This window comes from Hemitrygon akajei, chromosome 18 (assembly GCF_048418815.1).
Source record: "Hemitrygon akajei chromosome 18, sHemAka1.3, whole genome shotgun sequence".
Classification (NCBI taxonomy): Eukaryota; Metazoa; Chordata; class Chondrichthyes; order Myliobatiformes; family Dasyatidae; genus Hemitrygon; species Hemitrygon akajei.
Window position 1 is genome coordinate 75,285,921 of NC_133141.1, and position 20,714 is coordinate 75,306,634.

General features: G+C 42.5%; 1 protein-coding gene across 1 annotated transcript in view; it reads right to left on the reverse strand.

Annotated features, from left to right (window-relative positions):
- Positions 1-20,714, reverse strand: part of LOC140741526 (complement C3-like) — a 313,216-nt gene that overhangs the window by 158,368 nt on the left and 134,134 nt on the right. Inside the window, exon 18 of the mRNA XM_073071820.1 lies at positions 9,088-9,196. Within this exon, the coding sequence (XP_072927921.1) occupies positions 9,088-9,196 (109 nt within the window). The remainder of the gene's footprint in view (positions 1-9,087; positions 9,197-20,714) is intronic.

Below are 20,714 nucleotides of genomic sequence, written 5' to 3' on the forward strand. Positions count from 1 at the left end.
CCACTATGTCCCAATGCTGTCTGAGTAATATCAGAATTCTGAGATTTATGGATTGGACTGTAGTTCATTTTGGCCTCTTTCAGTTCTGTGTTCTTTTTTCGTGTTCTCACCTATTATTTCTTGTTGCTGATTGGTGGGCTGGGGTTTGTGGTTTGATGATCTTGTTTCTACAAGTGAGTGATTTGTTAGCTTTTGTGTGAAGGATGGGTTGGAGGGTTTGGATTTTCATTTCATGCAGTGGGGGTGATTGTTGTCTTTCTTTCAAGTACTTCAATGTCTTCTGTATTTTATGGCTATCTGGAGAAGACAAATCAATTATATTCTGAATAGATACTTTGATAATAAAATTAACCTTTGAACCTTTGTTACTCCCACTGTACCATCGTTGTCCATTACTCCCAGTACACTATCATTATACACCAGTAAAATCCATGTATTTGATATTGTTTCCTGCACAGAAAGCTTTTCATAAATGTGCAGTCCAATTTTGCATTTAGAGCTAAGACTAACGGTTTGTCATCTGGAAGGAGTGAGGAGCACTCCTTCTCAGCTAGATTGTCATGGGCTGAATTACGTTATAGAACCATAGAAAACCTACAGCACAATACAGGTTGTGCCGAACACGTCCCTACCTTGGGATTTACTAGGCCTACCTATATCCTCTGTTTTACTAAGCTCCATGTACCTATCTAAAAGCCTCTTAAAAGACCCTATCATATCTGCCTCCACCACCGTTGCCGGCAGCCCATTCCACACACTCACCACTCTCTGAGTAAAAAAACTTATCACTGACATCTCCTCTGTACCTATTCCCCAGCACCTTAAACCTGTGTCCTCTTATGGCAACCATTTCAGACCTGGGAAAAAGCCTCTGACTATCCACACAATCAGTGCCTCTCATCATCTTATACACCTCTATCAGGTCACCTCTCATCCTCCTTCACTCCAAGGAGAAAAGGCCAAGTTCACTCAACCTACTCTCATAAGGCATGCTCCCCAATCCAGGCAACATCCTTGTTTTGTTTTGTTTTTTTTTCAAATTTTTTTATTAGTTTTTCAAAACATTTTACAAAATTAAAAACCCCAAATCCCAATGGGGAGCATTAATACAGTGCAAGATTAAGCATACAATAACAATATGCTACAAAGGAAGAGAATTTAACAAAAAAACACCTAAATTAAAGACAAGTGAGCTTAGTGTCCTCCCCAAGCCCCACAACACAAGAAAAAAAACAACAACTCCAGACCAACCACCACACAGTATAAAGAGTATAAGTCTGGACAGTCAAACTCCCAGACTGTGAATACACTTAGCAACAGAGGATAATAATGCCTACTACCAGAAAAAAAAGGGAGCTGAAAGCAAGGGACCGAAAAGAACAAAAAAAAAGAAAAAAAAACCCTAGTCAAGAGGAAGGTTATAAAAGTACTCGATAAAAGGTCCCCAGACCTTATGGAACTTTAGATCCGAATTAAGAACTGAATAATGAATTTTTTCGAGGTCCAAGCAGGCCATAATGTCGTTAAGCCATTGCGCATGAGTGGGCGGGGCAACATCTCTCCATCTAAGGAGGATCAAGCGTCTCGCCAGGAGAGAGGCAAAGGATAGCATTCGACATTTGGTCGGACCCAGACATAAATCTGTCTCGCCCCAGAAACCGAACAGAGCAATTCAGGGGTTAGGTTCTAGGTGCTGATTCAGAATACCCGATAATGTAGTGAAGACATCTTTCCAGAATTTCTCCAAACTAGGACAGAACTAGTACACGTGGATGAGAGAGGCCACGCCCCTCTTGCATTTATCACAGAGCGGACTAATGCCAGGGTAGAATCGAGATAGTTTAGATTTAGACATATGGGCTCTATGAACAATCTTAAACTGTAAGAGGCAATGGCGAGCACAAAGGGAGGTTGAGTTGACCGATTTGAGAACTGAGTCCCAGCTCTCCTCGGATAAGGAGATATTTAAATCCTGCTCCCAGGCCATTTTAATTTTATCCACAGGGGCCCATCGTAAGGCTGCTAGTTTATCTCGGATAATTGAAATTAAACCTTTACCTAGTGGATTAATGGAAAGAAATAGGTCCATAGCATTTTTCGCAGGTATTTCAGGAAAGTTAGGAATTAAAGGAGCAGTCAAGTGTCGGATTTGGAGATATCTGAAAAAGTGAGTGTTAGGCAGGTTGAACTTAACGGAGAGCTGCTGAAAAGAAGCGAAGCGATTATCAATGAAGAGATCTTCAAAATGTCTAATGCCCTTCCTGTACCAAACATGGAATGCTGAATCGTACATAGTAGGTAAAAAAAGGTGATTATGTGCGACAGGGCTAGAAACGGAAAACCCCTGGAAACCATAGCATTTCCTGAACTGAGCCCATATACGCAAAGTGTGTCTAACCAGAGGATTAGCTATTGATCTGGGCAGACTGCTAGGGAGTGCAGAGCCAAGAAGTGCAGATATAGATAATTCTTTAGTGGAGCTCAACTCCATTGCCACCCAGTTAGGGCACTCGGGTTGACCGTGGAAGAAAGACCAGAAGGCAGCACAACGTATATTAGCTGCCCAGTAATATAAGCGAAAGTTAGGTAAAGCCATGCCACCCTCTTTTTTAGATTTTTGGAGGTGGATTTTATTAATTCTAGAGCGCTTATTCTGCCACAGATGTGACAAAATAATAGAGTCTAAGGAATCAAAAAAAGATTTAGAAATAAAAATTGGGATAGATTGAAATAAGTATAAAAATTTGGGTAGAACATACATTTTAACAACATTAATACAACCTACCAAGGACATAGATAGAGGTGACCATTGTACCAGACTCTGTTTTATAGCATATGAAAGATTGACAAAGTTTTCACGAAAGAGATCTTTAAACTTCCTTGTGACTGTAATTCCAAGATAAGTAAATTGATTATGGACTACTTTAAAAGGTAGATCACGAAATATTAGTTCTTGTGCTTCTTTATTAATTGGGAAACGTTCACTCTTATGTAAGTTGAGTTTATAGCCAGAGATCTGGCTAAACTGGTCAAGAAGTGAAAACATTAGAGGTAAGGATGTAGACGGATTTGAGAGAAAGAGTAATAAGTCATCAGCATAGAGAGAAACTTTATGCTCAACACCCCCTCTCCAAATCCCGGTCAATTCAGGACAATTTCGAAATGCTATCGCCAGAGGTTCTATAGCCAAATCAAAGAGAAAGGGACTTAAGGGGCATCCCTGACGGGTGCCACGTTTGAGATTAAATACTTGGGATTTCTGAAAGTTAGTTAGAACAGAAGCAGTAGGACACAGGTACAGCAATTAGATCCAAGAGATGAAACTTTGGCCGAGGTCAAATTTTTCTAAGACTGCAAAAAGGTAGTTCCACTCTATACGATCAAATGCTTTCTCCGCATCAAGGGAGATAACACATTCAGGAGTCCCAGTTGGAACTGAGTATAAAATATTAAATAGACGCCGAATGTTAAAAAAAGGGAGACGGTTTTTAATAAAGCCTGTTTGGTCATCAGAGATAATGGAGGGAATAACGGTTTCTAATCTATGAGCCAACACTTTAGCTAAGATCTTTACATCAACATTGAGCAGAGAGATCGGCCTGTACGAGGAACACTCTGTTGGGTCTTTGCCCTTTTTTAAAAGAAGAATAATAGATGCCTCATTGAAAGAGGGTGGCAATTTGCCATAATTAAACGAGTCAGATAATACTGAAAGTAACTGAGGAGAAAGAAGTGAGGAGAATGATTTATAAAATTCAACAGGGAACCCATCAGGTCCAGGAGATTTCCCTGAGGACAGTGCAGAAATTGCAAAAGATATTTCTTCTGGTGATATAGGCGCATTGAGTTTGGCTTTGAAATCAGATGAAAGTGATAGAGAATAAAAAATTTTAAATGCGTCATTCATTTCTAAATGATCCGATGTAAAGTCTCCGTTCTCCTTCCGGATCTTTGTAATATGTTGTTTGGCTTTGGAATGCCTCAGCTGATTGGCTAGGAATTTACCAGACTTATCCCCATGAATATAAAAGCGGCTCTCGCTTTCGAGAAGTTGGCGTTCGACAGGTTGAGTGGACAGAAGGTTAAATTTAGTTTGGAGTTCAACGCGCTTCTTGTATAATTCAGGGTTCTTAGTTTGGGCATATATTTGATCCAAATCTTTAATCTGGTTAATGAGGTCTGCTCGATCTGCACGGGATCTTCTATTGAGATTTGCTGTGTAAGAGATTATTTGACCCCTCAGATATGCTTTCATGGCATCCCAGACAACCTGGGATGGCACTTCAGGTGATGTATTAGTGTTAAAATAAAAGGTTATCTGGTCCTTAATAAATTTTACGAAATCATCATCCGATAGTAAAGTTGAATCGAACCGCCAGTGTTTGTTCCTCTGAGGGAGACCAGGAAAGTTCAGAGAGAGGGTAATTGGGGCATGGTCAGAGATCAATATACTCTGATAGTCACAAGAGTGGGCAAATGGGATAAGTTGGTTATCAAGTAAGAAATAGTCAATTCTAGTGAAGGTATGGTGAACATGTGAGAAAAAAGAGTAATCTCTCTCCGTAGGATGGAGGAAATGGCATAGATAGATAGATAGATAGATGATAGATAGATACTTTATTCATCCCCATGGGGAAATTCAACTTTTTTTCCAATGTCCCATACACTTGTTGTAGCAAAACTAATTACATACAATACTTAACTCAGTAAAAAATATGATATGCATCTAAATCACTATCTCAAAAAGCATTAATAATAGCTTTTAAAAAGTTCTTAAGTCCTGGCGGTAGAATTGTAAAGCTTAATGGCATTGAGGAGTATTGACCTCTTCATCCTGTCTGAGGAGCATTGCATCGATAGTAACCTGTCGCTGAAACTGCTTCTCTGTCTCTGGATGGTGCTATGTAGAGGATGTTCAGAGTTTTCCATAATTGACCGTAGCCTACTCAGCGCCCTTCGCTCAGCTACCGATGTTAAACTCTCCAGTACTTTGCCCACGACAGAGCCCGCCTTCCTTACCAGCTTATTAAGACGTGAGGCGTCCCTCTTCTTAATTCTTCCTCCCCAACACGCCACCACGAAGAAGAGGGCGCTCTCCACAACTGACCTATAGAACATCTTCAGCATCTCACTACAGACATTGAATGACGCCAACCTTCTAAGGAAGTACAGTCGACTCTGTGCCTTCCTGCACAAGGCATCTGTGTTGGCAGTCCAGTCTAGCTTCTCATCTAACTGTACTCCCAGATACTTGTAGGTCTTAACCTGCTCCACACATTCTCCATTAATGATCATTGGCTCCATATGAGGCCTAGATCTCCTAAAGTCCACCACCATCTCCTTGGTCTTGGTGATATTGAGACGCAGGTAGTTTGAGTTGCACCATATCACAAAGTCCTGTATCAGTTTCCTATACTCCTCCTCCTGTCCATTCCTGACACACCCCACTATGGCCGTGTCATCAGCGAACTTCTGCACATGGCAGGACTCCGAGTTATATTGGAAGTCTGATGTGTACAGGGTGAAAAGGACCGGAGAGAGTATGGTTCCCTGCGGCGCTCCTGTGCTGCTGACCACCGTGTCAGACCTACAGTCTCCCAACCGCACATACTGAGGTCTATCTGTCAAGTAGTCCACTATCCAATCCACCATGTGAGAGTCTACTCCCATCTCCGTTAGTTTGTGCCTTAAGATCTTGGGCTGGATGGTGTTAAAGGCACTAGAGAAGTCAAGGAATGTAATCCTCACAGCACAACTGACCCCATCTAGGTGAGAGAGTGATTTGTGCAGCAAATACATGATAGCATCCTCCACTCCCACCTTCTCCTTATACGCAAACTGAAGAGGATCCTGGGCGTGCCTGGTTTGTGGCCTCAGATTCTGTATTATCAGCTGCTCCATGGTCTTCATCACGTGCGACATCAAGGCAACAGGTCTGAAGTCATATATCAGAGATACCAAAATTAGAGAGAAACGATTGAATAGCTAAGGCAGATTTAGTAGGTGATCTGGTAACAGAGGACAATCGGTCCAGTTTAGGATCCAACCAACAGTTGAAGTCACCACCCAATATAAGAGAGTATGAGTTTAAGTCTGGTAGTGAGGGAAAAAACCGTTCAAAAAAGTTAACATCATCAAAGTTGGGGGCATACAGGTTTGCTAGTGCAACTTTAGTGTTATATAGTTTACCAGAAACAATAATAAAATGGCCATTTGTATCAGATATTTTATTATGGAGTTCAAAAGGAATATTTGAGTTAATAAGAATGGAAACTCCCCCTAGCTTTAGCGGCAAAGGATGAATGAAAATGCTGACCCGCCCACTTTGACAGAAGCCGGGAGTTATCAAAACAACGAATATGAGTTTCTTGGAGGAAAGCAATGTCAGCTTTGAGTTGTTTAATATGTGAGAATACCTTCCTCCTTTTAACAGGGTGGTTCAGTCCCTTTACATTCCAGCTCACAAATTTAAGTGCACTAGCCATTATCAATTACTAATGCATAAAAGGCAGCAGGCATATAAAAAATCAAGCAGTACACTAGCAGTCTGGGAGCAGAGATGTAAACATAGATTCGTAAGGTCAAAATATAAACATGTCCTAAGCAATAAAGAGATGTTGGAACTGGAAAATCCACCCCATCCGCACAACCCAAAACTAGACGGCTACCAAAGCAAGTAGCTAGCTCTACCAAAAAAATTAACCCAAATGCAACTTCCAGATCTGTGTCATTAACAACAGTTCCGTATAAATACTATAGCAAATAACAACTAGTCTGTGCACTAGAAAACATAACTACAGATTAGAACACCTTCTGCAGAAATATACAACTTAATACAGAGAAAATCAGAAGAAAACCAAAACTAACCTACCCGCGAAAAATTATAGAAGAATAAAGTAAGAGAAAGGGAAAAAAAGAGGTAAGAAGGAAAAAGAAAAAAGAAGAGGAAGGGGAAAATTATAAATTCAAGACGAGTATTTATCAACCATTTACAGAGAAGGGAGAGAAAAATTCAGAGATTAGAAAAAAGGGGTGAAGAAAAGAAAAAGATAAAATAAATAAATATTTAAAGCAAAGGAAAAATAAATCAGCAGTTGAACTGTGAACCGACAAACAGGGAGGCCTTCACTAAAGACTTCGAACCTCCAAAACAAGTTAGAATTAGTTGTAGAACTCTGTAGGTAAAGTTATAGAAGAATAAAAATAGATTACACACACACCAAATCCCGGGAGAGATTGTCAACAGCCCTTAAAGGTTCAATGAATAATGTCTGAGTGATTCAAGTGAATTCCGAGTCCAGAGAAAGTAATTTTACTACGAGGAGTACTTATCCACCATTTTAGGAGGTCCGATCAGATTCCGAAGATGACTGGATAGCCGGAAGACTTGCCACAAACGCTTCAGCTTCCTTTGCTGATTTGAACCACTTGAATTCCCCGGTATTAAGCTTGATTCATAGATCAGCAGGGTTACGAAGGGAAGGTTTGAAACCACGATCAAAAAGCACTTTTATTATGCCTTTAAACTCAGCGCGCATCTTTAAGGTCTGGGGTGCAAAATCTTCCACAAAGCGAATGGTTGTATCCTGGAAAGAAAAAGAACCTCTGCGACGTGCCTCCACAATCAGACTGTGTTTTACCTGGTATTGATGGAAACACAAGACTACTGGTCGTGGACGGGAGCCCAGAATTCCGGGGGGAACGTAAACTCTGTGTGCCCGTTCGAGCTCGGGCGGCTTCGGAAGCAAATCTTTCCCGAATAACTCACAGAGAAACTCGGTGAAAAACTTCACAGTTGGTCCCTTTTCAGTCGCCTCTGGTAATCCCAGAATTCTGAGGTTTCAGCGTCTGCTACGATTTTCGAGATCCACCATTTTGGAAAGAAGTTTATTAGATTTTTCCTCTAAGCTGGAACTGAGAGTCTCCAAGTATCGAACACGACTTTCTAAATCTTCAGAAGTCGAATCGATGCTAGATAAGTGTTCAGCCTGTTTGTCCACTTTATCGTTGATCCGATCCAGTTTGTCTTCTAACTGTTTGAAAGCAGTTTTAAATTCCTTTAAGATTTTGTCTCGGAGCTTTCCCAGCGCAGCCAGGGTCTCGTCTGAGGGAGCCATAGCTTCTTTTCTCCTGGATTTAGAACTCTTGCTAGACATTGTAAGTTAGATATATTCACAGGCAAGTAAGAGATACTGAAATAATTCCTAACTAAGGTTTAAAAAATGGAGACATTTAATACAAAGGTAGCGACAGTAACGGAACAAAAGTTTGGAGCAGCTAAACAATCGCCATCTTACCGGAAGTCCGCAACATCCTTGTAAATCTCCTCTGCACCCTTTCTATAGTTTCCACATCCTTCCTGTAGTGAGGCAACCAGAACTGACCACAGTACTCCAAGTGGGGTCTGACCATGGTCCTATATAGCTGCAACATTACCTCCCAGCTCCTAAATTCAATTGCATGATTGATGAAGGCCAATACACCATATGCTTTCTTAAGCACAGAGTCAACCTACACAGCTGCTTTGAGTGTCCTATGGACTCGGACCCCAAGATCTCTCTGATCCTCCACACTGCCAAGAGTCTTACCATTAATACTATATTCTGCCGTCATATTTGACCTACCAAAATGAACCACTTTACACTTAGCTGGGTTGAATTCCATCTGCCACTATTCAGCCCAGTTTTGCATCCTATCAATGTCCCACTGTAACCTCTGACAGCCCCTCACACTTTCCACAACACCTCCAACCTTTGTGTCATCAGCAAACTTACTAACCCATCCCTCCACTTCCTCCACGTTATGTTCATGCAGGTACAAATACCCTCAATATTTTGTTAAAACACGTGGAAACTTACTTAAAGTCCATCAAAACATTTTTTTAAATGAGTGTTATGTTACTATTTGCTGGAACTGGTAATGTGCAAAATTGCAAATGTTATTACTTGAATCAGATTCCAGTCAATAGTGATGGGACAAAAAAACTGTAATTGAATGCAAATTCTGGCATATTTCTGAACTAATTTTATTGAGTAGTGTAGTATCATCAAAAGGCATTCATTTTGTATAAGAAATTTGGATAAATACCCATCTTCCTTAGTTTTTGGAAGAGAAATCATTGTCCATAGCCAGCTTTCTGGGAAGTTGGATCTGCTTGTTATGTCGTCATAAGGAGTGTAGTATTCATCATCTGCACCTAAAGAAAAGAGTAAATTGTGGATTTACGTATAATCTAGCCTTCGAGATAAAGAATGAAAGATCAAAAGCCCAAACAGATATTTGCTACTCAGAATAGGAACATGAAGCATATAATTCAGAGTTGTCAGCCAAGTTATCTTTGGGTTTCTGAACTGAACCTAATATTTTCCAGGGTTATAAACATTCCCAATGACATCCAAATTCAATGGATTGTAACACGTACATTGCATTAAATGATCAGCAAAAGCAAAACTGTAAATTTCTGGTGCTCTGGCTTTCTACACACCCCCAGCCATCTCCTCAGCCTCCTGCACACTCCTCAACTAAATGCTCCTAGAATCATGTAACATTGGCCTAAAGTTAGAATAGCAGATGGATGTATTAACCACTCAGTGCCATCGAAAGTATTTCATGTACAAGCAATTGCCATACAAATTTTAGCAACTTCAGCAAGTTAAGAAGAGCTAAGCATGTCGACCAAGAATTTGCTACTGTGTTTGGATCTTATAATTATGTTCCTCTCACCACTCATTAGGGTGGTCCTAATCATAATCAATTCCACACCTTGAACTGATTATCATTGGGACCACAATAATCAATTGGATTAGATCTAATGTTTTGCTTAGGTTCCAGAGGTACATACCCAGGTGGCTTGAGTGGTCCGTGGATTACAGGCTTGAGGCAAGACACGGTGTGATCACGAGGGACTGTGGCTGCTGGAATTGGTAAGTGAGTGGAATGATGTGATGTGAGATCTGGAAGGGATCAATGAACTGGGTTGTGAACTTGCAGGAGACTGTGCACAGGTGCAGATTTTGGGTAGACAGCCAGACGCAGACCCCAGACTGGAGTAGTCTGGCTGGGCAGTTAGCCTATCAGCAGTAGGCTCAGCTGGCAGCTAGGATGGCCCTCCATGCTCTCCTCCAAGCATTCTGGCAGTAGTGAACCAGGGCCTTGACAAATGAGACCACCACCATTAGCTTCTCTGCAGGGAACAATGGGGTTGGTATTCATGAAGCACATCAAGGATGAAATGCCCATAGCAGAGAAGGTGTGTAGATTGTGAGACAGGACAGCCCAGCGCAGAGACCTTTTTCATGTGGAAAGGTTAGAGGTGGTGAAGCATTGCAGAAACGTCTCCACTTGCTGATTGACTCTTTACATGTTGGACTGCAGATGACAACCAGCAAACAAACTCATTGAAATGCCAAGGAGAGAGCAGAATGCTTGCCAGAAGTGGGAAATGAACTGTGGACCTGAGTCTGACAATATGCTGAGGGAAGCCGTGAAAGTGAACTCCATGTTGGAGAACCAGGCCTGCCATATCAACAGCTGACAGAATTTTGGAGAGGACAATTAAGTGAGCTGCCTGGGAGAACCAATGCACCACTGTCATGATTACTGTGGCCCCCATAGACAGTGGCAACCCCATGATGAATTCCATGGCGTTGTGGGACCACAGGTGTTGAGGGCCCAGCAGGGGCAACAGGAGCCCAAAGGGTCACTGGTTGGAGCAATTGTACGAGGCACATTGAAGGCACGCTGCAATGAACTGACAAGTATCTGTGATCATGGTGGCCCATCAGAACTGGTATCATAGAAAATCCAGAGTCTGTTATGCACCTGGATGGTGGAGAGGGGCAAGAAGTGGGTCCACTGGAGTGCCTCAGAGTGCATACAGCTCTCAGATATGTCAGCCAGAATGGGCTTGTGCTGTAGAGCCTGGTCCCAGATGATCAGGTTGAGGATCTGGGAGGATGGAATTATGGGTTGAGGGTCAGTCTCCATTTCAGGTGGGTCAAACTGTCATGACACATGTGCACCTAATTTTCTTGGAGCCGGGTCAGTAGGAGAAGTTGAATTGGTCGAAGAAGAGCCCAGCAAGCCTGACTGTTGAATGGATTGAGGATCTAGTTGTTAGCCTAGATCTGCAAGAGCTTTGTGTTTCAGCCATTTTCTCCATTCCTCCAAGTTCCATTTGATCATAAGTAGGTCTCCATCTCCAACTCCATAATTGTGTTGTGTAGAGTTGAACTTAGGCCAGAAGGCACAAGAGTAAGTGCTCCCATATGGTCCTGAGTGAGATGATTGTCCTGGTGTCATATCACATACATTCACCCCTATCAAAATGAGGCCTCACCAGTGTCTTATATAGTTTCAGCATCATACCCCAGGTCTTGCATTCTAGACCTCTTGAAACAAAGGCCAACATCACCTTTGTCTCACCACTGACTCAAACTGCAAGTTAATCTTTAGGGTGTCCTGCACAAGGATGCCCAAGTTCCTTTGCATCTCAGATTTTTTGGATTTTCTCCCCATTTAGAACATAGTCTGCACACTTATTTCTACTACCAAAGTGCATGACCATGCATTTTCCAATAATGTATTTCATTTGCCACTTTCTTGCACATTCTCCTAATCTGTCTTAAGTCCTTCTGCAGCCTACCTGTTTCCCCAATGCTATCTGCTCCTCCAATCTTCTACAAACTTGCCAACAAATCTATCTATTCCATCAACTCATTGATGTACAGCAGGAAAAGATGCGGTCCCAACATCGACCCCTGTGGAACACCAGGTGTCACCGGCAGCCAGCCAGAAAGGAATTGTTTTCTTCTCACTTGCTGCCTCATACCATTCAGGCAATGCCCTGAACAAGCCAGTACCTTTCCTGTAATACTATGGGCTCTTAACTTGGCAAGCAGTCCCATGTGTAACACCTTGTCAAAAGCCCTCTGGAAGTCCAAATATACAACATCCACTACATCCCCTTTATCTATCCTACATGCAATCTCCACAAAGAATTCCAACAGGTTTGCCAGACAAGATTTTCCCTTAAAGAAATCATGCTGACTTTGTCCTATGTTGTCCTGTGTACTCCATAACCTCATCCTTAAAAATTGACTCCAACATCTTCCCAACCACTGAGGTCAGGCTAACTGGTCTATAATTTCCTTTTTGCTGCCTGCTTCCTTTCATAAAGAGTGGAGTGAGATTTGCAATTTCCCAGCCCATAATCCCATAAGACATAGGAGCAGAATAAGGACATTTGGCCCATTGAATATGTTCCACCATTCAATCAAGGCTGATCATTATCCCCTCCTCAACCCCATTCCCTGGCCTTCTCCCTGTAATCTTTGATGCCATGTCCTATCAAGAACCTATCAATCTCTGCCTTAAAAACAGCCAGTGGTCTGACCTCCACAGCTGCCAGTGGTAACAAATTCCACAAATCCAACACCCTTCGGCTAAAGAAATTTCTCTGCATCTCTCTTTTAAATGGATGCCCCTCTATCCTGAGGCTGTACCTTCTTGTCCTGCACTCCCCCGCCATGGGAAATATCCTTTCCACATCTACTCTGTCTAGGCCTTTTAACATTCAAAAGGTTTCAATAAGATTCTTCCCCTTATCCTTCTAACTTCCAGTGAGTACAGATCCAGAGCCATCAAACGTTCCTCTTACGATAACCTTTTCATTCACGAAATCATGTTTGTGAACCTTCTCTAAACCCTCTCCAATACCAGCACATTTTTTTCTTAGATAAGGAACTCAAAACTGGAGGCAGATTCAATAGGCTATTTTAAGAAACTCCTGGATAGGTACATGGAACTATGGATAACCCGAGGTAATTTCTAAAGTAAGTACACATTCAGCACATCATTGTGGGCTGAAGGGCCTGTGTTGTACTGTAGGTTTTCTATGTTTCTAAAACTGTTCCTCTTTCCTTTTTCTTCAAGTGTGGAGTGATATTTGCAATTTTCCAGTCCTCTGGCTCTGTGCCACAGTCCAATGATTTTTACATAGAAACATAGAAAACCTACAGCACAATACAGGCCCTTTGGCCCACAAAGTTGTGCCCAACATTTTTGAAAGATCATTCCTAATGCCTCCACAATCTCTAATGTTACCTCTTTCAGAACCCTAGGATGTACTTCATCTCATCCATATGACTTATGTACCCTTCAGTCTTTCAGCTTTTTGAGCACCTTTTCCCTTGTAATAGTAACAACACCCTCTCGTCTTCCTTCACATGCTCTAACACCTGGCACTTTGCTAGTGTCTTCCACAGTGAAGGCTGAAGCAAAATACTCATTTAGTTCATCTGCAATCTCCTTGTCACCCATTATTTCTCCAGCTTCATTTTCCAGTTGTCCTATATCCACTCTGTACCCAGGAATGAAAGGAACATTTGGTGTCTCTGGATCTGTACTCGCTGGCATAGGCAGTGGCGTGGCACTGTTGGTAAGAGATGGAATTACTTCTTTAGAAAGAAGTGACATTGGGTCAGAGAATGTAGAAGCTTTGTGGGTGGAGTGAAGAAACTGCAAGAGTAAAAACACTATTATGGGAATCATATATAGGCCCTCCAAATAGTAGCCAAGATGTAGGGTTGCAAAGGGAGCTGGAAAGGGCATGTAATAAAGTAAATTCCACAATTGTAGTGTGGGATTCAATATGCAAGGGATTGGGAAAATCAGATTGTTGTCGGATTGCAAGAGAAGGAATTTGTTGAATGCCTATGAGATGATTTTTTAGAGTAGTTTCTGCTCGAGCCTACTTGGGGAAAGGCTATCTTAGATTGGATGCTGTGTAATAATCCAGATTTTATTTGGGAGCTTAAGATAAAGGAACCCTTAAGAGTTGATGATCATAACATGATTGAATTCATATTTATATCTTGGCTGGTTAACAAGATAAAATCACATAGAATTAGAGGAAAGATACTGGCAAGGATAGAGGAATGGCTGACAGGCAGGAGGCAGCAAGTGGGAATAAAGGGAGCCTTTTCTGCTTGACTGCCAGTAACTAGTGGTGTTCCTCAGGTGGTCAGCATTGGTAAAAGTGCCACTACTTTTCACATTGTTTGTTAGTGATTTAGTTAATAGAATTAATGCTTTGTGGCAAAGTCTGCAGATGATACAAAGATAGGTGGAAGGGTAGGTAGTGCGGAGGAAGCAATGTGTTTGCAGAAGGGCAGACAAATTGGAAGAATGGGCAAAATGTGACAGATGGAATACAGCTTTGGGAAATGCATAATATTGGATTTTGGTAAAAGGAACATTGCAGACTATTATCTAAATGGAGAGAAAATACAAATGTCAGAGTTGCAAAGGGACAGGAGTCCTTGTGCAAGAATTCTAGAGGTTAATTTATAGGTTGAGTCTGTGGTAGAGAAGGCAAATGTAATGTTGGCATTCATTTTCACGGGAATAGAATATAAAATTAAGGGGATAATACTGTGGCTAAGTGCTGTGGCCACATTTAGAGTACTGTCAACAGTTTTGCTCCCCATATCTCAGAAAGGATGTGTTGTCATTGGAGAGAGTCCGGAGGAGATTCACAGGTATGATCCCTGAAAGAAGAGGTTAACATATGAGGTTTGACAGCTTTGGGCCTGAACTCACTGGAATTCAGAAGAATGCAGGGAGATCTCATTGAAACTCACTGAACGTTGAAAGGACTAGATTTGGTGGATATTTCCTATGGTGGAGATATCTAGAACTAGAGGGCACAGCCTCAAAATTGAGGGTGACCCTTTGGAACAGAGGTAAGGAGGAATTTATTTAGTCAGACAGTAGTGAATCAATGGAAAGCTCTGCTTCAGACAGCTGTGGATGCCAACCATGGGTATATTTAATGTGAAAATTGATAATTTCCTGATCGGTCAGGGCATCAGAAGTTATGGCAAGAAGGCAGATATGTGGGGTTGAGTGAGATCTGGGATCAGCCATGATGGAATGATGAGGCAGATTGGCCTAATTCTGCTCCTATGTCTTATCATCTTATGAGAACGTGGTCAAAGTAGACAAACACATACCTGTGTAGCATATCTCAGAGGATTTTGTTGATAAAGGTTTGGAAAATGGCTAGACGGTTGGAAAATCCAAAAGGCAACACCAAGTATTCACATTGGCCAGTGAATATTATGAATGGCATCTTTCACTCATACACCTGGCAGATGTGAATCAGATTTTACACAACCTGTAGATCCAGTTTGGTGATGATCTAGGCCCTGTACTATCAATAAAGGGAGAGGGCAGCAGTTCTTAATGGTGACTTTTCCGACTCTATAGTAGTAGATGGCAGGATGGAGAAGAATCCTGCATGGCTATGGGGATTGGGATGGTTGAAAGAAGCTATGCTGTAGTGCTTCAGTGATGTAGTCATTCATGGCTTGTGTCTCTGGAGTGGAGAAGGAGGACAGACAACCTTGGGGATGTATGGTAGCAGGGAGGATGTTGATCACACAGCGTGAGCTCTGTGAGGTGGCAGGGTGCTGGCATCTCTTTTGCTAAAGCAATGCCAAGTCATGGATTCCTGAGGGAGTTTGGTGAAGTTGAGGTTTTACTCAATTTGCATGGATTTATGGGGAGAACTCAGCTGAGTTTGCAGGCATATGGTCTGGCAGGTGGGTCCCCAATTCAGCAATGAACCAGACGACAAGGTGAATTAAGGCTCATGAGTGGAGAGGCCAGAGGTAATCCAACATGAGAGGAGTGTTGGGTAAATCGATCAAGAGGAATTGGATGGCTATGGCTCTCTCTGATGCTCAGGTGCACAGGCCCTGTATATGCTCTGAACATCCAGATGTTAAAGCACATCCATCAATGGCAGAAAGGTCGAGAGGTAGGTTCAACACAGTCTAGGGTGTTGCCTGGTGTACAGAAATTTGCTAGACACTCCTGTGCGTGTAGAATTGTTGGGATGTGGAGGAGGAAAGAGAGAAAGTGGAGAAGCAAGATGATAAGACATGAGAAAATGGGACCAATCAAGTGTGACAGTGGAAAAGTGTGTACGGAACTGGAGGAGATAGCAGAGGTACTTAATGAATACTTTGCTTCAGTATTCACTATGGAAAAGGATCTTGGTGATTGTAGGGATGACTTGCAGTGGACTGAAAAGCTTGAGCATGTAGATATTAAGAAACAGGATTTGCTGGAGCTTTTGGAAAGCATCAAGTTGGATAGGTCACTGGGACCAGACGGGATGTGCCCCAGGCTACTGTGGGAAGCGAGGGAAGAGATGGTTGAACCTCTGGCGATGATATTTGCATCATCAATGAGGACGGGAGAGGTTCCAGAGGATTGGAGGGTTGTGAATGTTATTCCCTTATTCAAGAACAAGAGTAGGGATAGCCCGAGAAATTATAGACCAGTGAGTCTTACTTCAGTGGTTGGTAAGTTGATGGAGAAGATCCTGAGAGGCAGGATTTATGAACATTTGGAGAAGCATAATATGATTAGGAATAGTCAGCATGGTTTTGTCAAAGGCAGGTCGTGCTTTATGAGCCTGGTTGAATTTTTTGAGGATGTGACTAAACACATTGATGAGGGTAGAGCTGTAGATGTAGTGTATATGGATTTTAGCAAGGCTTTTGATAAGGTAACCCATGCAAGGTTTATTGAGAAAGTAAGGAGGCATGAGATCCAAGGGGACATTGCTTTGTGGATCCAGAACTGGCTTACCCACAGAAGGCAAAGAGTGGTTGTAGACAGGTCATATTCTGCATGGAGGTGTGACTCGGGGATCTGTTCTGGGACCCCTACTCTTTGTGATTTTTATAAATGACCTGGATGAGGAAGTGAAGGGATGGGTTAGTAAATTTGCTGATGATGCAAAGGTTGGGGTTGTTGTGGATAGTGTGAAGGGCTGTCAGTAGGACATTGATAGGCTGCAAAACTGGGTTGAGAAGTGGCAGATAGAGTTCAACCCAGATAAGTGTGAAGTGGTTCATTTTGGTAGGTCAAATATCATGGCAGAATATAGTATTAATGGCAAGACTCTTGGCAGTGTGGATGATCATAGGGATCTTGGGGTCTGAGTCCATAGGACACTCAAAGCAGCTGCGCAGGTTGACTCTGTGGTTAAGGCGGCGTATGGTGCATTGGCCTTCATCAACCGTGGGATTGAGTTTAAGAGTCGAGAGGTAATGTTGCAGCTATATAGGACCCTGATCAGACCCCACTTGGAGTACTGTGCTCAGATCTGGTTGCCTCACTACAGGAAGGATGTGGAAACCATAGAAAAGTCACAGAGGAGATTTACAAGGATGTTGTCTGTATTGAACTTGGCCTTTTCTCCTTGGAGCATTGGAGGATGAGAGGTGACCTGACAGAGGTGTACAAGACAATGAGAGCCATTGATCGTGCGGATAGTCAGAGTCTTTTCCCCAGGGCTGAAATGGCTAGCAGGAGAGGGTATAGTTTTAAGGTGCTTGGAGGTAGGTACAGAAGAGATGTCAGGGGTAAGTTATTTTTACACAGCAAGTGGTGAGTGCGTGGAACGGGCTGCCAGCGGCAGTGGTGGGACGGTAATGATAGAGTATTTTAAGAGACCCCTGGATGGATACATGCAGCTTAGAAAAATAGAGGGCTGTGGGTAAGCCTAGGTTGTTCTAAGGTAAGAACATGTTTGACACAGCTTTGTGGGCTGCAGGACCTGTATTGTGCTGTTGGTTTTCTATGTATCTAAAGTCAGGCTATGGAGCTGGAACATGGTCCCTCCTCTCTATCTCGTGTTGATATTTCCTGTACGCAGCGGACATTTGAAGCATGGATCACAACTGCTCCACAGTAAGCACACAAACTGTTTCTCCATTGACACTCACGCTCTTAAGGAAGTTCTCCCTAACTGCATGGATTCTGGAGCTATTGCTGATGAGGGTCCTGCAGCCTGAAATGGTTCTGGGAATGGAACTGGGGTTCAAGCTGATGATCTGGAGGGTCATTCCATAAGATGTTTGTCAATACCGAGGGCTAGAGTGATGAGGCTTTCAAGATTCGTGGACATTTCCTGGGAATCATCTTTCAAGTGCTTCAATAGGCTGTGATGGTAATGGGCCAGCACCGCTTCTGCATTCCAGCTGTCCACTGCAAGGGCCCTGAATTCCACAGTGTAACCCTTGATGCAGGTAAAGTATCTTATACGCTGTCTCCCTTCCAATTCCCAAATGGTCAAAAACAAAGCATATTTCAGCTGTGAAATCCTTGCATCTGTTGCAAATGGGGGTTGTGTTGTTTCAGTTAGTGGCAACCCAGGTCAGAGCTTGCCCAGTTAAGAGGGAGATGATGAAGGCAATCTTTGCTTAGTCTGTGGAATGCAGAGATGGTTGGAGCTCTAAGTGCAAGACTCACTAGGACAGGAAGTTGCAGCATTTGGTTCACAATCCGTCATAGCATTCAGGTATGGAATCCAAGTCAGGAGGCTGTCTGTCGCAGATTGCATTATCGAGTTGGAAGGTTGGCCGATAATGGTGAACAGATGGTCAATGATTTTTTTTCTTCTTCTGAATCATATGCTCATGTCAACAGACAATTTCCTTTAGGCACGCAAACTCCACCAGGTCAATTGTTGGTTCACCCATCCTATCAAGACATGCAGAGGAGTCTTGCCCCAAACACAGAAGAGCAGAGATGATTCAGTGGCAAGTGATAACATTAATAGGAAAGTACAAAATAACAAGCCACAAGGGGCCACAAAACAAGAGGCAACAAGGCATAACATAACAGGCAACAAGGACTGATCAAGGACTGTGGATGAGAGCTGTTTTTAAATAGTTGGAAACGAGTGATTTCTGTTAGCTGGGTAGAGATTGGGAGGTACCTCCCTGTGCAGGCCTGACAAGACCCACATTCAATAAACTAATACAAAGAAAATTATCCCATCTACCTTGCTCAGTAGATGCAAAGAAGAAACCATGAACAGTGAGACAGAAACAAAAATGCTGAAAACACTTGGCCCCTTCAGATGTAAAATCAGTTAATATTACATATCCATGTCCAAAAACTTTCAACAGAATCAGCTGATAAACTGTGTTTACAGGATTTTTGGATAAAACAGCAACTGAAGAGAAAGTACATCTAATTTGTGGTCAAGCTGATTTTTAGTCTGATATGGCACGAAGGTTGGGAGCAAAAGTGCTTCTCTTCTGTTACGTATATGTAGAGCAAGAATGACCACCAATCAGTAGGGTTATTCATTTTTACTGAGTCACGTTAGTCATGGTACCCATTTTTTAACTTACAGTGCAAGATCAGGTGCCACAGTAGTAGAGCAGTTAGCATGATGCTATTACATCCCAGTGCGTAAGAGTTTGGAGCTCAAGTTCAATGCCACTTGCAAGGAATTGGTATATCTTTTGGGAGAGCACATGAATTTCCTCCAAGTGCTCCACTTTTTTGCCTCAGTTCAAAGACGTACCAGTTAGTAGGTTAATTGGTCATTGTGCATTGTCCTGTGATTAGGCTAGGGTTATTAAATAAGTGATTCCTTAAAGTTGTTATAGCCAGAGGTGGTAATGTGGACAAGTTCCCACTACCTATTAAATTTTCCCAATGAAGTGTGCCTTAAAATAGCCTCTGACAACCAGCTTCTGGGCTTCACATGTGACAACTACGAAGCCTGGTGGAACCACTTCTACTGACAGGAGAAGAGGCAAAGGTGGCACCTTAAAACCAGTAGCTTCGGGCAGATGGGGCTTGTAAGCCATTGTTGGCAGCTCATCTAGAAGAAGGAAAACTCTGATCTCAAATCTCCACTGACTTGCAACTATACCCACTCATAGGGAAGGTTTCTGGAGTAAAATTCTGGAGGGAAAATTCCCTCAGGGTTTACTCCCAAAGGGAGTGAGGGTCCTTGAGGCAGTGTTACATTGAGTTCAATGCTGACTGGCAACTCCTGCAACGCCTTGGGTTCGAAACTGTCTCTGTCATGCCTTTGAGTTCATCAGATGCGTGAAGAAGGGGAGCTTGCTGCATGGGCAACAGATTACCCTCCATATCATACTGCACAGGCTTGTGTATCTAGACAACTAGAATGCAACATCCATAGTCAACACTGACTGACGGAGGACTCACTCACTCATTAAATAGGTGGGTTGGCTGACTGGTGCAGTTTGTTGGGTCGGAAAGGCCTGATCTGCGTTACATCTCTAAATGAAATAAATATAATCAACCAATTGGGGCCACCTCAATGAAACAATGTACACCCAAAAGCCCATGCATGAGGAGAGTCTTCCATGCGTAGCAGGCCCAATTGAATCACTGCATGATCAATTAGGTGTGTATGCATTAGCTACATTCACACAATTGATCCAATAAAGCTCACCCTCCACTAACTTTCAAGCCCCGTGTCAATTCATAAGCCATCCGCACAAGCAGACCATCCCTCCAAACCTTTACCTAACATCCTTGTCTCTGCTCACTATCTCAGTTTAGCTACAAAGTAACAACTTTGGCCACTCAGTGCTACAATAGAATTTGAATTTTTTTGTCTAATTGTGTTATTTCTTGTATAATATTGCATAAATTATCTTGTTTATTTGTGTTTATCTTGTGTATCTGATGCTATGTCCCCGCAATGCTGCAGCAAATTTATCATACGCTTACTTATGTATATGACAATGAACTCAATTTGTACTTTGACCTCCCTGACTGCTAATCCCCATCCCAACGTCCACTAAAGCTATTAACTACTTCTCTACAGCACCCTCCCACCCAAGAAACCCCACCCTCCATTC